General features: G+C 36.5%; 1 protein-coding gene across 3 annotated transcripts in view; it reads left to right on the top strand.

The window, feature by feature from the left end:
• The first annotated feature begins 300 nt into the window (after window positions 1–300).
• The window catches only part of tjp3 (tight junction protein 3), a 36,751-nt gene continuing 21,968 nt past the window's right edge, over window positions 301–15,083 (top strand). The window contains exons 1-5 of one of the 3 annotated variants that reach the window (XM_059340872.1): window positions 301–468; window positions 12,860–12,916; window positions 13,457–13,581; window positions 14,539–14,641; window positions 14,732–15,020. In XM_059340872.1, the coding sequence (XP_059196855.1) occupies window positions 12,869–12,916; window positions 13,457–13,581; window positions 14,539–14,641; window positions 14,732–15,020 (565 nt within the window). In that variant the 5' untranslated portion in view covers window positions 301–468; window positions 12,860–12,868. Of the gene's footprint in view, window positions 469–4,851; window positions 5,291–7,252; window positions 7,876–12,859; window positions 12,917–13,456; window positions 13,582–14,538; window positions 14,642–14,731; window positions 15,021–15,083 lie in introns of those variants that run through there. The other 2 variants (XM_059340870.1, XM_059340871.1) reach the window with 2 other exon arrangements.

Below are 15,083 nucleotides of genomic sequence, written 5' to 3'. Positions count from 1 at the left end.
GAGGGGCTAAAGGATATGAAACAAGGAAAATACTAATAACAATAATCACAATAATTTAAGGAAATTTAAATAAAACGGTGTAAAGTTTACAGAGGTTATAGGTTTTAACTACCTATTTGTTAATAATTAACAATTAGATTAAATGTACTGTTTGATAAGGAGGCTTTATTTATTTAAGAGGGAGAACAAGCTTCCTATCGGTGACGTACACTGGCGTGATGACGTCACGAAACTCACCTGAAGTTCTAAGCTGAGCCGTTTGAGGCCCCTCCTCCTCCTCCTCACCTGTCTTCAGGAAGATTTAGGAGAAAGTTTTCAAACCAGTGGAAGATCTCGCAGCGAACAAGTGAAGCTTTCAACAGGATTTCGTTTTTCTTTTTTTAAAATAAATAATATTGATCCTTTTCTTCTATAAAACGAGTCTCGTGAGAGTGACGGACAGGTTATCACACAAGCGGAAGTTTACAGGTAAGTTTGCTGCTGTCAAATGTTTCTGTCCAGGTAAAACGTGGTTGTCAGGCCACATTATCAGCCTGTCGAGGGGAAGGAGAACATAAAAAGAAACATTGTAATACTTAAAAACCTTTTATTAAAAAGGAAATACTTGTATTTAGTGTAAATGAGGCAGCCAAAGCTCACCTTAAACACTGAGCCGTTAGCCACAATTAGCTTTGAGCAGCTCCAGGCCTTCTTTAACTTATTAAATCTAATATCTTCATTAATTATTCCTTCATCATGGTTTGAGGAATTATTGGCCCAAATGTCAGCTGTGGTCGCTGTGAGCTTGGTTAAACCACATATTTTGGTTTGTGGTTTTCAGAATTAACATTGTACATGTAAAATCCTAGGTGTGTGTCCTGTTTTGTTTTATTGTTGTGTGTGTGTGTGTGTGTGTGTGTGTGTGTGTGTGTGTGTGTGTGTGTGTGTGTGTTGGTGACTGTCAGCTGCTCTCCTCCTCATCCTCACCTTACTGGTTCTGCCACACATGCAAGTTTCTACCTGCCTGCCACAGAGTTTCACAACAGTTTCACCTTTGAATTCCAAACCAGCTCTCTCTTCCTTTCCTTCACAGTAATTTCATATTATTATTAATATTAACTGATGCACTGCTTGATTCAGAGCTGCATTTCAATCAGACTGACTGATTGTTTGCCTGTTGTGGAAAGTCACTTTGACATGATTTGAGAGCCAGATGTTTGGATCTAGTTTAAGTCTTTCAGTCTTTGTAGGTGGTGTGGACCAAGGTTATAATAGTTTGGGATTTTTCCCAAGGAGCTCTTTGTGATCAGTGGAACATCTGAGACTGTGGTAAGCAGCAAGGTTATAATAGTTTGGGATGTTTCATTGATTTCGTTGTCAATTTTTGTTTTCAAATTCAGTTAGTTTTAATTAGTTCTAAGAGTGTGTTTGCTGGTTTTAATTAGTTTTTATTTTCAGGAAAATGCTTAGTTTAAGTTTAGCTTTTATTAGTTTTAGTGTTTTTGTAATGGGGTATTTGTTGGGTGCCAGATTTTTTTAAAAAAAAGTCACAATAAATGTTGCCTTTTTTTTCCTTTGTCTGATCCATCTCAGCCCCAATAAGTTTATTAATTCATAAAACCAGATAGATGAAATAGATTTCATATCAAGCAAAAAGGTGTACGTATGAAAAAAGTTGACAGACGAAAACAAAGGACATTTCACTATAACTTTAGTTAGTTTTAGTTAGTGTTGTAAACACAAAATACTGTTTCAGTTAGTTATCATTTTTTTTAAAAACTCTCATTTTTATTTTTATTTCAGTTAACAAAAATGTTTTTTCAACTATTGTTTTCTTTATTTTGTTAGTTTTCGTTAACTATAATAACCTTGGTGTGGATACAGTTTTTTATTGTGTGTGTGTGAAATTTTTAATTGGTTAAATTGTCATACATGAAAGTCTGATTTCAACTGATCCAGCAAATCTACATCACATCAATGCAATGTGAAAAAATAACTACAAATGATAATAATAACAATCATAATTTTATCCAATATTACAATAAAGTAGTCTTGTCATTGATATTGGCACTTGGTCCATACAATCCTCAGAAAACAGTCCAATATGATGTCTTAAAAGTCTTGTTTTGTCAGCCCCAAAACCCAGTTTTATAACAAAAAAGTGAGAAATATCCAAAAACAAAACAAACCAAAACAGCATTTTCTTTCACCATATTTACATTAAAATTACTGAAATGATTAATTCAAAATAAGTAGTAGTCGAATAATTGTTGCTCTAATCTCCAATCTCTTTTCACAGTAATGGAATCAGCACAGTGGCAAAACCTCTTAACACATTCACTCGTCTTTTAGTTTATATTCATCAAATTCTGAATAAATATACATCATAAAAAAGTCAGATGAACTTATTTCTGTTCTTATTTTACAAGCATTCTTTTTCCTTACACACAGGATCTATGCTTGAAATTGTGAACAATTTTCTTCACGAGCCTCCAGATAGCTTTACATTTACACGATCACTTGTATTATATTTCACAGTCCAAAAAAACCTGTTGTTTTTACGGTAAAAAACCGGCAGCTGTGGTTGCCAGAACTTTACCATATTGATTTCACGTTTAAGATTGCCAATTTATTCCATATTTTACCGTAAAAATAAAGTTTTTCCATTAAAAGAAACGCTGTTCTGCCATATAATTGACAAGAAAATACTTTATAAATGCTGCATAAATTAAAGATTTTACCATTAAATCTTACAGTATATTTTTGTTAGAGATATGGTGTTTAGTACATTTGACAGTGAGAAAAAGTATTTTTACAAAAGATAAATGCAAAAATTACAATGATGGTTTGTATATATATTACAGTATATATTTACTGCAAACACAGTGCCAGTGTATTTAACAGTGGAGTAATGGTTGTTTTTTTTTAAAAACAACTGTAAAAAAAAAAAAAAAAAACAGTTTTGACTGATTTATACATTTAAGGTGTTTCATTGTTACTGAAACTGAATTAATCCATTTATCATTTTATGGTCTTTTACTGTCATGGTTTAGCAGTTTTTCACCGTAAAATCTACAGACATTTTTTACAGTGTAACTCAGTCATTAGTATTTACTGGAGTTTGCTCGAAGCACATTTGAAGAATTCCAGTTATGTGTCGCTGTAAAAGTAGGCCTCAGTCTGTATTCACTTGGTTGAACAAGGTGCTCTGGAGTTGTAAGTTTGCATGTTGTTGGGCTGACAGGAGTGGCCTCAGCTTAAAATGAAAGAGTCACTGGAGTGATTATTTACCTACTAGAGGAGGCACACCTTTGCTGAGTGTTTGTTTTAGTAACAGTAGTGGTTGCCTGCCATGTTTTCTTCTGACTTATTGATCATTTAGAGCAGGTGCCCTGACTGACCAAAGGAAAGCTGTCTAACCTGACTGAAGGCAAGCCTCTGAAACCCATCTCTTTCTTAAAATGATCGCGGAAAATACACCGTTAATCGTAGAAAGAAACTGTAAAAGCAGCCATTATCACTGGAATTTGACCTTTCCGACAGTCCTTGAACAGATCATAGCTTATGATAGTCTCTGCTGGGAAAAGTAACCAAAACAAAGCTTAAAATTGTGATATTTCTGTCAAAATCACTTTATTCTACATGTCTCAGTTAAACATGTTGCCAAAAATAAACTGTTTGGAATAACTACATCCTGTTAAAAACATTATATTCTGCTCCTCAGTGACACTGAATTAGGGCTGCAAAATTAATCAAATGGATGTTAACTCCTTAGGGTCCAGTCTGCAAATTGCTAATAGGCTAACAGTTAGCTCTGTAGCAGTACAGTATGTATGTGCTGCTGCTGCAGGAGGTATTCACTTAGCGATCTCTGTTTGTTTACAACAAGCACCAGACACTCTGTACACACACTAAAAACTGTTCCTATTGTTTGTTTAAAAGTAGTGCAATAAAAATACTGATGTTTTCTCTGATGAACATGATGAATAATCGTGATTAGTAATCGTTATTACAATATTGATCAAAATTATCGTGATTATCATTTTGGCCATACTCATGCAGCCCTACTGTGAAGCCATGATTGATTCTGCTGAGATGAACGGTCACATGACAAATATTCACTGAAAATCTGTTCACACTGAAAAGAGAGGAGAGTTCAGGAGAGGCTGGAATAGTTCAATATGTAAAGCCTGTGGAGACCCAATTTTATTTCCCCAATATTCACAACACTTGTGGGCACTTGAAAAGTGTTGTGTTTATAAATTCCATTTTATTCCAATCTTTAAAAAAATGTTTTAATGTTTTTTGTTTTTTTAATGATTTATGTCATTATAACTGTGTTATTCTGCACAAAAGACATGTTTGAGTTGTTCCCACTTTTAGCCATGTCTGTGCTGATTCCATAGAGCTGCAGGATTTAGTCCACACACCACTCTGTGATAGAAGTTCTCTCCTTTAGGATTTCATAAGCTGCTTGATGTTGTTCACTTTGCTGAACACCCTTCAGGTATGTTACCGCTCCTCCCCTTTGCGTCTCCTTCTGCTAAACAAGTCGGGTTCAAGTCACAGTGGCTCCTCACTAGGCAGGGCACTGATAGTGGGAGTCAAACACAAAGAGACTGACTGCAGCACACCGAGGCTTTGGGCTATGTGCAAATGTTAACCATGAAGTGAGCGAGAGATGCCATCATATGCAGTCATGCAGTCATTTCCTGGTCCTGAAACACAGCAGGGCCTGTGTAGGAACCCAGGAAGCTTTACTCAGGGCAAGCAGATCTATAGTGTAGCAAACACCCTGTCAATTATTAACAGCCCAGTGCTCTCATTCCCCTGATGTAACCATAGCACCCAGCAGACTGAAACTCAGCCAACAGCCTGGGATCTGCTGCTGCTGCTGCTGCTGCTGCTGCCTTGTGGGAAAGACTACACAAGACACTCACATACCACTAACAGTGGGAGCAGGTGGACCCATTTGACTTTATGAACCCGCCAGAAAGGGAATAATTGAGGATAAAGATCATCACTCTGGAGTCTGTTGGTAGCTGAAGAATGTCACTTCCTTTTTTCATTTTCTAGATTTCAGGTTGAAGTGTCCTTTCTGTGGATTGTTTTGTCTTTGGTGGACTTGGAGACGTGCATCAGTGACATAGTCAGACTAAAGTGACTCAGGTAGTTAGCAAGTGGTTTTTTTGTAATCAAAGAGGACTGCAACAGTTGTATCATCATGAATGTGACGCAGAGAAGGAAACTACTGAAGCACTTTGGCTCTCTGCCCCCGGAGCCTCCACCACCACCGCTGCTGCTGGTGCCTGTAAGTGGACGGAGACTGTAGCAACAACCTCTTAGTCTTATAGCCTGAGCTCACTGCAAAAACTGAAATCTAAGTAAGATTAAACATCTTAGATCTAGGAGATATATGCTTATTTTTGTCTGATAAGATAGTTCTTCTTAGTCAGCATCTTTTATGTTCGACTGTTTCACTTGTTTTAAGTGTTTTGGTCCTTAATTATCTAAATAGGATATTAAAGCTTGTTACTGGGATTTTATGACCTATACTGAGAAAATACATGCTTAAAACTAGAATATCAAAAGTTACAAAGCTGTTTCATCAACACTTACAAGAATAAAACTGCTATTTCAAAGTAATAATTTCTTACTTCAAGCATAACTAAGAAATCATAACTTTGACATAATTCTACCTCTTCACATACTTAAAACAAGCAGCCAGATGGAATCAATTTTTTTATTATCAATGAAACAATATAAGTGTGTATTGTTGTGTAGTATGTATGTAATTAACTAGTACATTGGCACATAGCTGGAAATTGACACTTGATATTTAAACATTTAACATGAAACATTTAACAACAACTATTTAAAAAAACACTTTTTATTAGTTAGAATACACTAATTCTAAGGTATTTTGGGGTTTGTTAAGATTAGATATTTTTACTTGTTTTGGGAAGTCTTGGCAAGCAAAATTTTCTTGTTCCATTGGCAGATAATTTTGCTATTTTTAAGCAAAATATGCCTTATTTTTGTACTCTTTTTTTTTTTTTTTTTTCTTCTTCTTCTTCTTTTTGAGAGGTGGCTTTCTGGAGTGTGTCCCCGCTGATTATAGTATTGTAACTTAATTCATGTGTATTGCACTGGATCAGTTTCCAGTTTGTAACTATAGCAACAATGATATTGAGATCAGTGAATTTTAAATGCTGTCTGCTTCCCGCTGCTCCATTATGACTATTTTGCTCAATATTGAGATCAGGATCATTTAATACAGTACTCACTGACTTTGAAACATCATACATTTATTGAACTTTTTTTAATAGTCTTTAAACTGTGGGTTTTCTTGAATTTTAAATGTAATTCAGTTTTCAATAAGAAAAGTACTAAAGAAATGGATAAATTAAAAACAAATATTGTATTAATAAGTATTCAAGCTTTAGTCAAGCTCATAGAACTTTACCTTTTAATTTTAGTTAAGATCCCAAAGTTTAAATTTATGCACTGCTGAGACAAGTTGTTGATTAGTTAAAATCTTAAATAAAGAGGCACTAGCTAATATGCGTAAAACTACCAAATGCTATTATTTGTAATACGATATAACAACAATCTGATGATCTTCTAGTGCTTATTTTATGTTTAAATAATACCAGTATATCAAACTTCAAACAGGGGATTTTACATATACATTTATGTGCTACTATTTTGAATAACTGCCAACATATACTCTCATCACAGACAGATAAAGTATCTGCAATAAAATTTGGCCACCCATCTGTCGGCCTGGCTTCATCGTGCGTGCTGCAGGAGGTTTTTGGCTGTTTATCAGAGAGAGAAATCCAAAGATAAAAAGTTACACGTGATGAGTTTTTCATTGCACCATTCAAGGACAAAGATAGTAAAGCCACTCACTCATAAAGCACAAAATGCTTTAAACAAAGTATAAAACAGATGCATGCTCATAAAATAATCGTAAAAATCAAATGGGTAAAATAAAACCCAACACGGAGTATGGTGTGTAGTTATGTGTGGAAAAATATTATTTTCTGACAAAAGCCAACTTCAAATCTGTTTGCATGTAGGGCTGCAACTACAAAATATTTACTATTTTGTAGTTTATTTTCATGTCCATCCCAGTTTCTCCAATGTGATGTCTTTAAATGTCTTGTTCTGTATATTCAGTTTAATATAAAACAAAGCAGAGACAAGCAGGAAATTTACAGATTTGAGAGGCTAAAAACAGCATCTTTTTTGCTTTTTAATTTTATTTAATTAGTGGTCAAAATCGTCGGCAATTATTTTTCTGTTAATCCACTAATTGATTAATCGTCAAATTGCAGCTCTATTTATATTTTTTTAGTATTTTTGTTGTATGTACCCTTGAATTTCCATCTAATATGAGTTAATATTCATCACTCTCCTCTCTGTGATAATGTTGCCTGTCACATTTACAACACTTTGCTCTTTTTCTGTCTGTGTTTGGGGGTTTGTGTACAGCAGTGCAGTAAATCCATGTCTTTTCAAAGGGCACTAGAGGGCAACTTTGAGAGTGGGCAAAGGTTGGTGGGGGAGGAGCGCTCCAGGTGAGGTCTCCTAGATGTTTTTTCCTTCTCTCCCTGCTGAGACGGAAACTCCACAGCTGGTCATATTACAACTAATTTCAGCCGAAGGAGCTCAGGTTTCTTTTTAACAGAGAGCCACCATCCTCACAGAGCTGATCCGAGGGGAAGTAACTGGAGTTGGATGACTGTAGGATCTGTGATTGTTTTGTTTTTGGTGTTTGCCATATGGAATATAAAGAGCTGGCTGTTCATTGAGCACCGGGGCCACAGGTGTTTTGTTTGAGCGTAGAAATCCCAGTGGGAAATGGAAGTGAGGTTCAAAGACCAAGCGGTAAGTGGAGAGGGAGGGACACAAAGCATTAATAGGCTTACAGTATACCGCTTTCTGAACGCAGCTGTTAAAAATCAACAAAGGAAATCAATATGTAAGTTTCTCCAGCTAAATGTTCCTTCAAGCTGGGTGGGTGAACACCTTAAGGTGCAGGAGGGTGTGTGCTTAAACCAGCCCTACGTCAGTAAAATCCTTTATTTGTCTCGACGTTTCTCAGTTTTTTGGCTAAATTAAATCCCATAATCACCAGATTATTATCGGAGCTTTTGCGCTAAAACCATATAGTAAGAAATGTTGGTTAATGACAGTGTGATTGATGGAAACTGTGTGTGTGTGTGTGTGTGTGTGTGTGTGTGTGTGTGTGTGTGTGTGTGTGTGTGTGTGTGTGTGTGTGTGTGTGTGTGTGTGTGTGTGTGTGTGTGTGTGTGTGTGTGTGTGTGTGTGTGTGTGTGTGTGTGTGTGTGTGTGTGTGTGTGTGTGTGTGTGTGTGTGTGTGTGTGTGTGTGTGTGTGTGTGTGTGTGTGTGTGTGTGTGTGTGTGTGTGTGTGTGTGTGTGTGTGTGTGTGTGTGTGTGTGTGTGTGTGTGTGTGTGTGTGTGTGTGTGTGTGTGTGTGACTGAGATACATTGCTCTCCATTGTTCAGAAGCCAGATTTTTTTTTTTTTTGGAAATCTGAACCTATTTTAAGGCAATTCCGTCGACTGAGAACTGATAGCATGTAACTGTTGCATGTTTTCTTTCCCTACCTTGAGTGGTGGATGAATATTGGATACAGCATTAACTTCAACTTCAACTGTTTTCTCAGCAGGGCAGTTAAAGAAGCTGTTTTACAGACATGCTATTTGCTCATCATTTGATTGAGTTATTACATGCATACATTTCTGGTTAATGATTTTTTTTGACTCGGATGAGCTACTGATGCACAAATTCAAAGACTGTAAATAACCATTTTATCTTCCATTGACCCGCTTTTTAAATGGGCAGATTTGTGTTTCTAATTGGGCTGTCTACGTTCAGTTGTGAGCTGTTTTCTTGCATGTTGTAGCTATAACTATCTGCAGTGAAACTAATATGTCAAACATTAACTCCTTTAGTGACAGTTTCGATGAGGAAAATCCACAGCCAGCTTTTATTTGCGCGATCAGGTCAGTTGCTGTGTTTTTTCTTCCCCCCTCAAGTTTATGATTAACCCGTTCAAAGAAACGGCCCACTGTTCACAGGTCACACACTGTACACCAGATTTTTGTGGTGATCATATTTGAGATTCCTGCCCCTCAAAGGTAGAAAAGAAGGGTTAGACTTGTACAGAAAAAAACATCTCAATTGTGATTTATAACCCACTGCAAGTATATGGAAGTGTCCGTCTCTGCAGAAATCCTGTCCTGTGCCTGTATTTTCTCTTTTCTTTTCATTTTCGTGTGTTTTGGATGTTCTGGGCTTCAAAGCACCAAAAAAAAAGAGCAAAAACAGCAAGGCTAAACACCGAGCACACAGAGCAAATGAGGGTGAAGCTCTCACTTTTATTGAGTCGGATATGACAGAGCAAGTTAGAATGTTGTGCTTACAAACAGTAAGTTACAATTCCTGCATAGTACATTTTACTCACTGCGGCCTTGTATTTCACTGCAATATATATAAGTCCTGTACCTTTATGTAATCAGCACAACCATGGCTAGAAGTGGGAACAACTCAAAATGTCTTTAGTGAAGTAAAACAGTTATAATGACAAATCATAAAAATTGAAAAGACGCAAGTTACTTATCTCTGATAAATTATTGGAAAAAAATTGGGTCTCCACATGCTTTTGAAGTATTTACATTTTTAAAACCTCTACTTACAACATCTCCTGTCCTCTCTTCTCTGCTCTGTGTGAACAGCCTCTCCTGTCCTCTCCTCTCTGCTCTGTGTAAACAGATTTTCAGTGAATATTTGTCATGTGACCGTTGGTCTCAGCAGAATCAATCATGTCTTCAGTGTCTCTGAGGGGCAGAATTTAATGTTTTTAACAGGATCTAGTTATTCCAAACAGTTTATTTTTGGCAACATTTTAAATGAGACATGGAGAATAAAGTGGTTTTTGACAGAAATAGCACAATTTTATGCTTAATTTTGGTTACTATTTCTAACGAAAACATTTGTAACCTATGATCTGTTCAAGGACTCTTGGCTTAATTTAAAAAGTGTTTGCAGGATCAGTGAATTCATGTAGTAAATTCCGGTATTTGGGCGTGACGGTACACTGGATACTTTGCTAGTGTTTGCTCAACAAGGTTCCTAAAGTTGTAAATGCCATCTTGGTTCCAGTGCCACTGTTACGACATGTCGTTGCCTTGTACTGGTTGTGTGACCTACATATTCTACTCAAGTGTTTGAACAAACTCCAAACTGTTTTTATCACTTGATTACAACAGTACATCTCTGTGTCTAGTGTAGCCTGCTTGACCCGTTCTCACTGTAACTGCACTGCTGAAAATATAGTTCAGAGCCAGCCCTCGCTTTGTTTTAGTTTGGTTTTGAAAAGAGCTACAGTAGTATGTGGAAAATGATGAACACGAGAGGCATGTTGTCATGTTAGTGCAGCGTAAAGAGTAAAAATCTGTGGTTTGGTGTGTGAATGAATGTCTGAATGTTGCTATCCAGGAATACTGAAACAACTTGAAGTGTTGTATTAGTGATTTTGTCCCAAGCTTAAGGCTTGTTAATGAAAACTAACAAAATAACAAAAACTAGAATTGGAAAAAACATGTTTGTTAACTGAAATAAAAATAAAAATGAGAGTTTAAAAAAAAAAAAATAACTAACTGAAACTGTATTTTGTGGTTACAAAACTAACTAAAACTGAAATTATAGTGTAATGTCATTCGTTTTTGTCTTTGTCAACTTTTTTCATACGTAAACTTTTTTGGTTGATATGAAATCTATTTCATCTATCTGGTTTAATGACTTAAACTTATTGGGGCTGAGATGGATCAAAGGGGTAACACTTTACAATAACCAACTAAGTGATATTTATAGATGGTTTATAAACCAATTATTAACCACTTACAAAGTGCTATACATATTTAATCTTTAAATGTTTTCAACCAATTTCTTAAAGGTTTAACATACATTAACATACTGAATATGGTGTTATAAATGTCATGAGTGCAAAACTATTAATAAAGTAATAATTATAATGCAATTGTTGTTAATGGTAAAGTAACTACCAACTTACATTAATATACCATCTATTTGCCATTTATAAATTATAGTTCAACATTAATGAATTATCTATTTACCATTCTAAATGGCCTATATACAGTTTATAAATAATGATTACACTTTTATAAACTATTTGTTTACCATTATAAATGGTCTATTTACCATCTCTAACTGATGGTTATTGTAAAGTGTTCTCGACAAAGGAAATACCATTTTCTATAACCAACATGACCAAAAAACCTATATAACAACTTGACTGTCTACAAATAATCTACTATTTCAGCCTGCAGCGTTGAGTGATCTGACTGTTTACACAGTCAAACATAGAAATGTTCTCCATAGAACAGCCGCAATGGATCTGTGTCACTTTAAGAGGACATATTTTGTCTCTAGAGCTGCCACGGATGCAGGTTATTAGATTACTCAATCAACAGAAAATTTATATCCAACTATTTGATAATTGAACTATATTTTTATGCCAAACACTTGCTGCTTCCAGCCTCTCACATGTCAGGATTTTATGTTTTTCTTTGTCATATATGACAGTAAACTGAATATATATTTGTTGTTGTTTTTTACCGTTAGGCAGACAAGACATGTCACCTTGGGCTGTGGTATTTTGTAGATCAAATTAATAGATTATTCGACGGAATGTGAGATTCAGATTAATCCATTTTGACAAGAACCAAGAGTTGCTGCTCTGTTTTTCCTCAATGCAATGTTTACTGTATGTATGCTCAGTGAAAAAGCCCCGGGTGTTATATGTGTCGGCACCTAAGGGACTTTTGAGCGCGCACACACACACACACACACACACACACACACACACACACATTCTTGTACTTCTATCTTTGTGAGGGCCCTCATTGGAATAGTAAATTCCCTAGCAAGGTTCTAATAGTTTTGGATTTTTCATTAGTTTTAGTTTTAATTTGGTTGTGATTTTTTATTTTCAAATTCAGTTAGTTTTAATTAGTTTTTAGAGTGTGTTTGCTAGTTTTAGTTTAGTATTTATTTTTTGAAATGCTTTAGTTTTAGTTTAGTTTTTATTAGTTTTAGTTTTTTGTAATGGGGTATTTGTTGGGTGGGAGATTAAAGAGGTCACAGTAAATTTTGCCTTTATTTCCTTTGGCTTATCCATCTTCAGTATGTATGAAAAAAGTTGACAAAGATAAAAACGAAAGACATTTTTACTATAATTTTAGTTAGTTTTAGTTAGTTAATTTTATTTCAGTTAACAAAAATGTTTTTTCAATTCTATTCGTTATTTCTTTTCATTAACTATAATAACCTTGTTCCCTAACCCTTTAAGTTAACCCTTAACCTAACCTTCACCATCACAACCAAATGCCAAACCCTAACTCAGCATAATTGTAACCTTAACCCTAAAACAAAATCTGAACTCTCAAAAAAGCCTTTAAAGGAGTGAGGACCGGCCGAAATGTCCTCACTTTGCAAAAATGTCCTCACTCTGTTGGTTAAAAACTTGTTCCGGTCCTCACTATGTTGGAAATACAAGAAGACACACACACACACACAGAGGAGCAGGTAGCCCCTCCTCCATACCGGTCAGGCAGGATTGAGACAGGTGAGAGCATGTCGACATCAGGTTGAGTAGTACACACTCTCTCTGCTTGGCTAAAGCTCAACTGTCCTCCCTGTTCGTACCTGGATTATGTATTAGAATTTATTTATTTATGATTTAAATTGTCAAAGATAAATATTTTTTTAGGCCAAAATATAAATGTATTATCTTTATTGTTGTTTGTTTTCTTTCTTTCCAGAAACCAGGAATGGAGGAGCTAACAATATGGGAGCAACATACAATAACACTAATCAAAGTAAGTAGTTGTTTGTTGAATAATCTAAGTATGAAGTACTTGAAATTATATGCATTTTAGACGTAACGATGATGGGAGTTATGATGAAGATACTGATGTATTTTCCCACTCCACTTTAAAAAAACAACAACAAAATGAAATTCCCAAGAAACTAAGATAATTTGAAGTGCAAAGGGGTTACTGAGTGGCTGCACCAACACAGATGTGAAAGTCGAAGCTTGGTGTAAGACACAGAGGCAGCTCCAGCCTTGTTTCTGTGGGTATTGTAAAAGTGCTTGCGGGGGTTGATCTGGACCAGGCTTCAGCCCTCTCAGTTTCACAGCAGACTCCAGGAGGAATTCCGATGGACACGCCCTGCTGCACCCCGCAGCACCGGAGCCTCTTCACTATCACAGCCAGCACTGCTGGAATGTGCTCCGACTCTCTGCACATGCTCATACTCTGCCCACTCACTTTCCTGCATTCTTCCTCTTCGTTTAGGTTTCTCTGTCTTGAACTGAGCTGTCGTTTTTTTTAAATCTCATTCTCTCACGATGACAGGATCCCAAAGTGGGGTTCGGCTTTGCCATTTCAGGAGGCAAGGAGAAGCCTCACCCAGACAGTGGGGACACGGCTGTGGTGGTGTCAGATGTGCTGCCAAATGGACCAGCCATAGGACGACTATTGTAAGTTGACAACCAGGACTTTAGGATGGTGTTCTTTTTGTCAGCAATATATTATTTAGTTTTAGTCCTGTGTCAAATATCCTTATGAGTTTTTATTGTATTTAGTCCGTAGTCGACTGAGCATCAAGTCTAATCTTAGTCAAAGAAAAGTATTTTAGTATAGTTTTTTTTTTAGTCTTTAAATTATCTTGAACATTTCAGTCTGTCTATTCAAGCCAAAAACAATACATTTGTCAATGTAATTAAACTTATTAAACATAAGATTTTATCTAATTATGAAAATAACAGGTTGAATAATTAAAAATGCAGATTCAGAGAAAGTGTCTGGTCTTGTGGTTTCATGGTTTCCATTTTCAAGAATACATGCAAACATGAACATACACTGTAAAGTAAACATAGTCTAAGCACATAATGTAAAGCCGCAAAACCAATTTTTTTAAACCCAGGACAAGAGCTGAACCTCCTCCAGCCAAGACACACTTTCTGATTCACATATTTATTTTGGACATGAACAATCAAACAACTGTTTTGGGGGACCCAATTCTGTCTATAGAACTATTTATAAATCAATGACAACCGTACAGAGTTCCCCTTACTGTGCTCTAAGTGATGCATGGATCAGGGTTTTTTAATACCTGCTATAAGGGCCAATTTGCACCTCCAAACCCCACAATAAGTGACAATTCTGGACTGACAAGGACTGAGTGCTGCGTTTGAGAGAAAGAGAAACTCATAGAAAGCTTTTTGTTACTTCAACTAGATTTTTAGTCCATAATATTTTAGTTTATTGGTGTGTTTAATGACATTGGTGTAGTATCATCATCTTGTCTCAGTCATAAATTTTCATTACTAGATTAACACCACTGTAGGAACATTTAAAACTTGACCATTGAAATGAAAAACACATGATTACGTACTTGTTTTTACTCATTGTGTGTGTTTGCTTGTGCTCTGCAGCAACAAAGACCAAATTGTCATGGTCAATGGAGTGTCTATGGAGAACGTCCACTCTAACTACACCATTCAGACCCTCAAGTCATGTGGCAAGACTGCAAACGTAGTAAGTAACCAAAACACTTCGATGGCCTCTAATCTCTGATTTTTCACTGCCCTTTTTAGTCTTTAAATCTCTCCGTCTTGCTCTCTGTAGACAGTAAAACGCCCTCGCAAGATCCAGATCCCAGCGACCACCAGACCGTCTCGGGCCGCCTCCCATTCAAACCTGCTGGACCCGGATCCTCCCAGACGAATGCGACGATACTCTGACGGCAGTGACAACCGAGACCGCTATCGTTACCGCGGCCGCAGCGCCTCGCCCGAGCGCAACGGACATGGGAACACACTACCGTTAATGTCGTCGGGGTACAAGAGGCTACCACATCAGGACGTTGTAGAGAAACCCATCAAAACTACGCTACGTAAAAAGAGAATCACAGATGGTAAGACTTCAGGAAAGTTTGTCCTGGTGGGAGTGCTGACATCGGATTTGACTCTTGTTGCTG

This window comes from Centropristis striata, chromosome 9 (genome assembly GCF_030273125.1).
Source record: "Centropristis striata isolate RG_2023a ecotype Rhode Island chromosome 9, C.striata_1.0, whole genome shotgun sequence".
Taxonomy (NCBI): Eukaryota; Metazoa; Chordata; class Actinopteri; order Perciformes; family Serranidae; genus Centropristis; species Centropristis striata.
The sequence above is the reverse complement of the archived record's forward strand: the minus strand, read 5'-3'. Positions and strand labels throughout refer to the sequence as shown.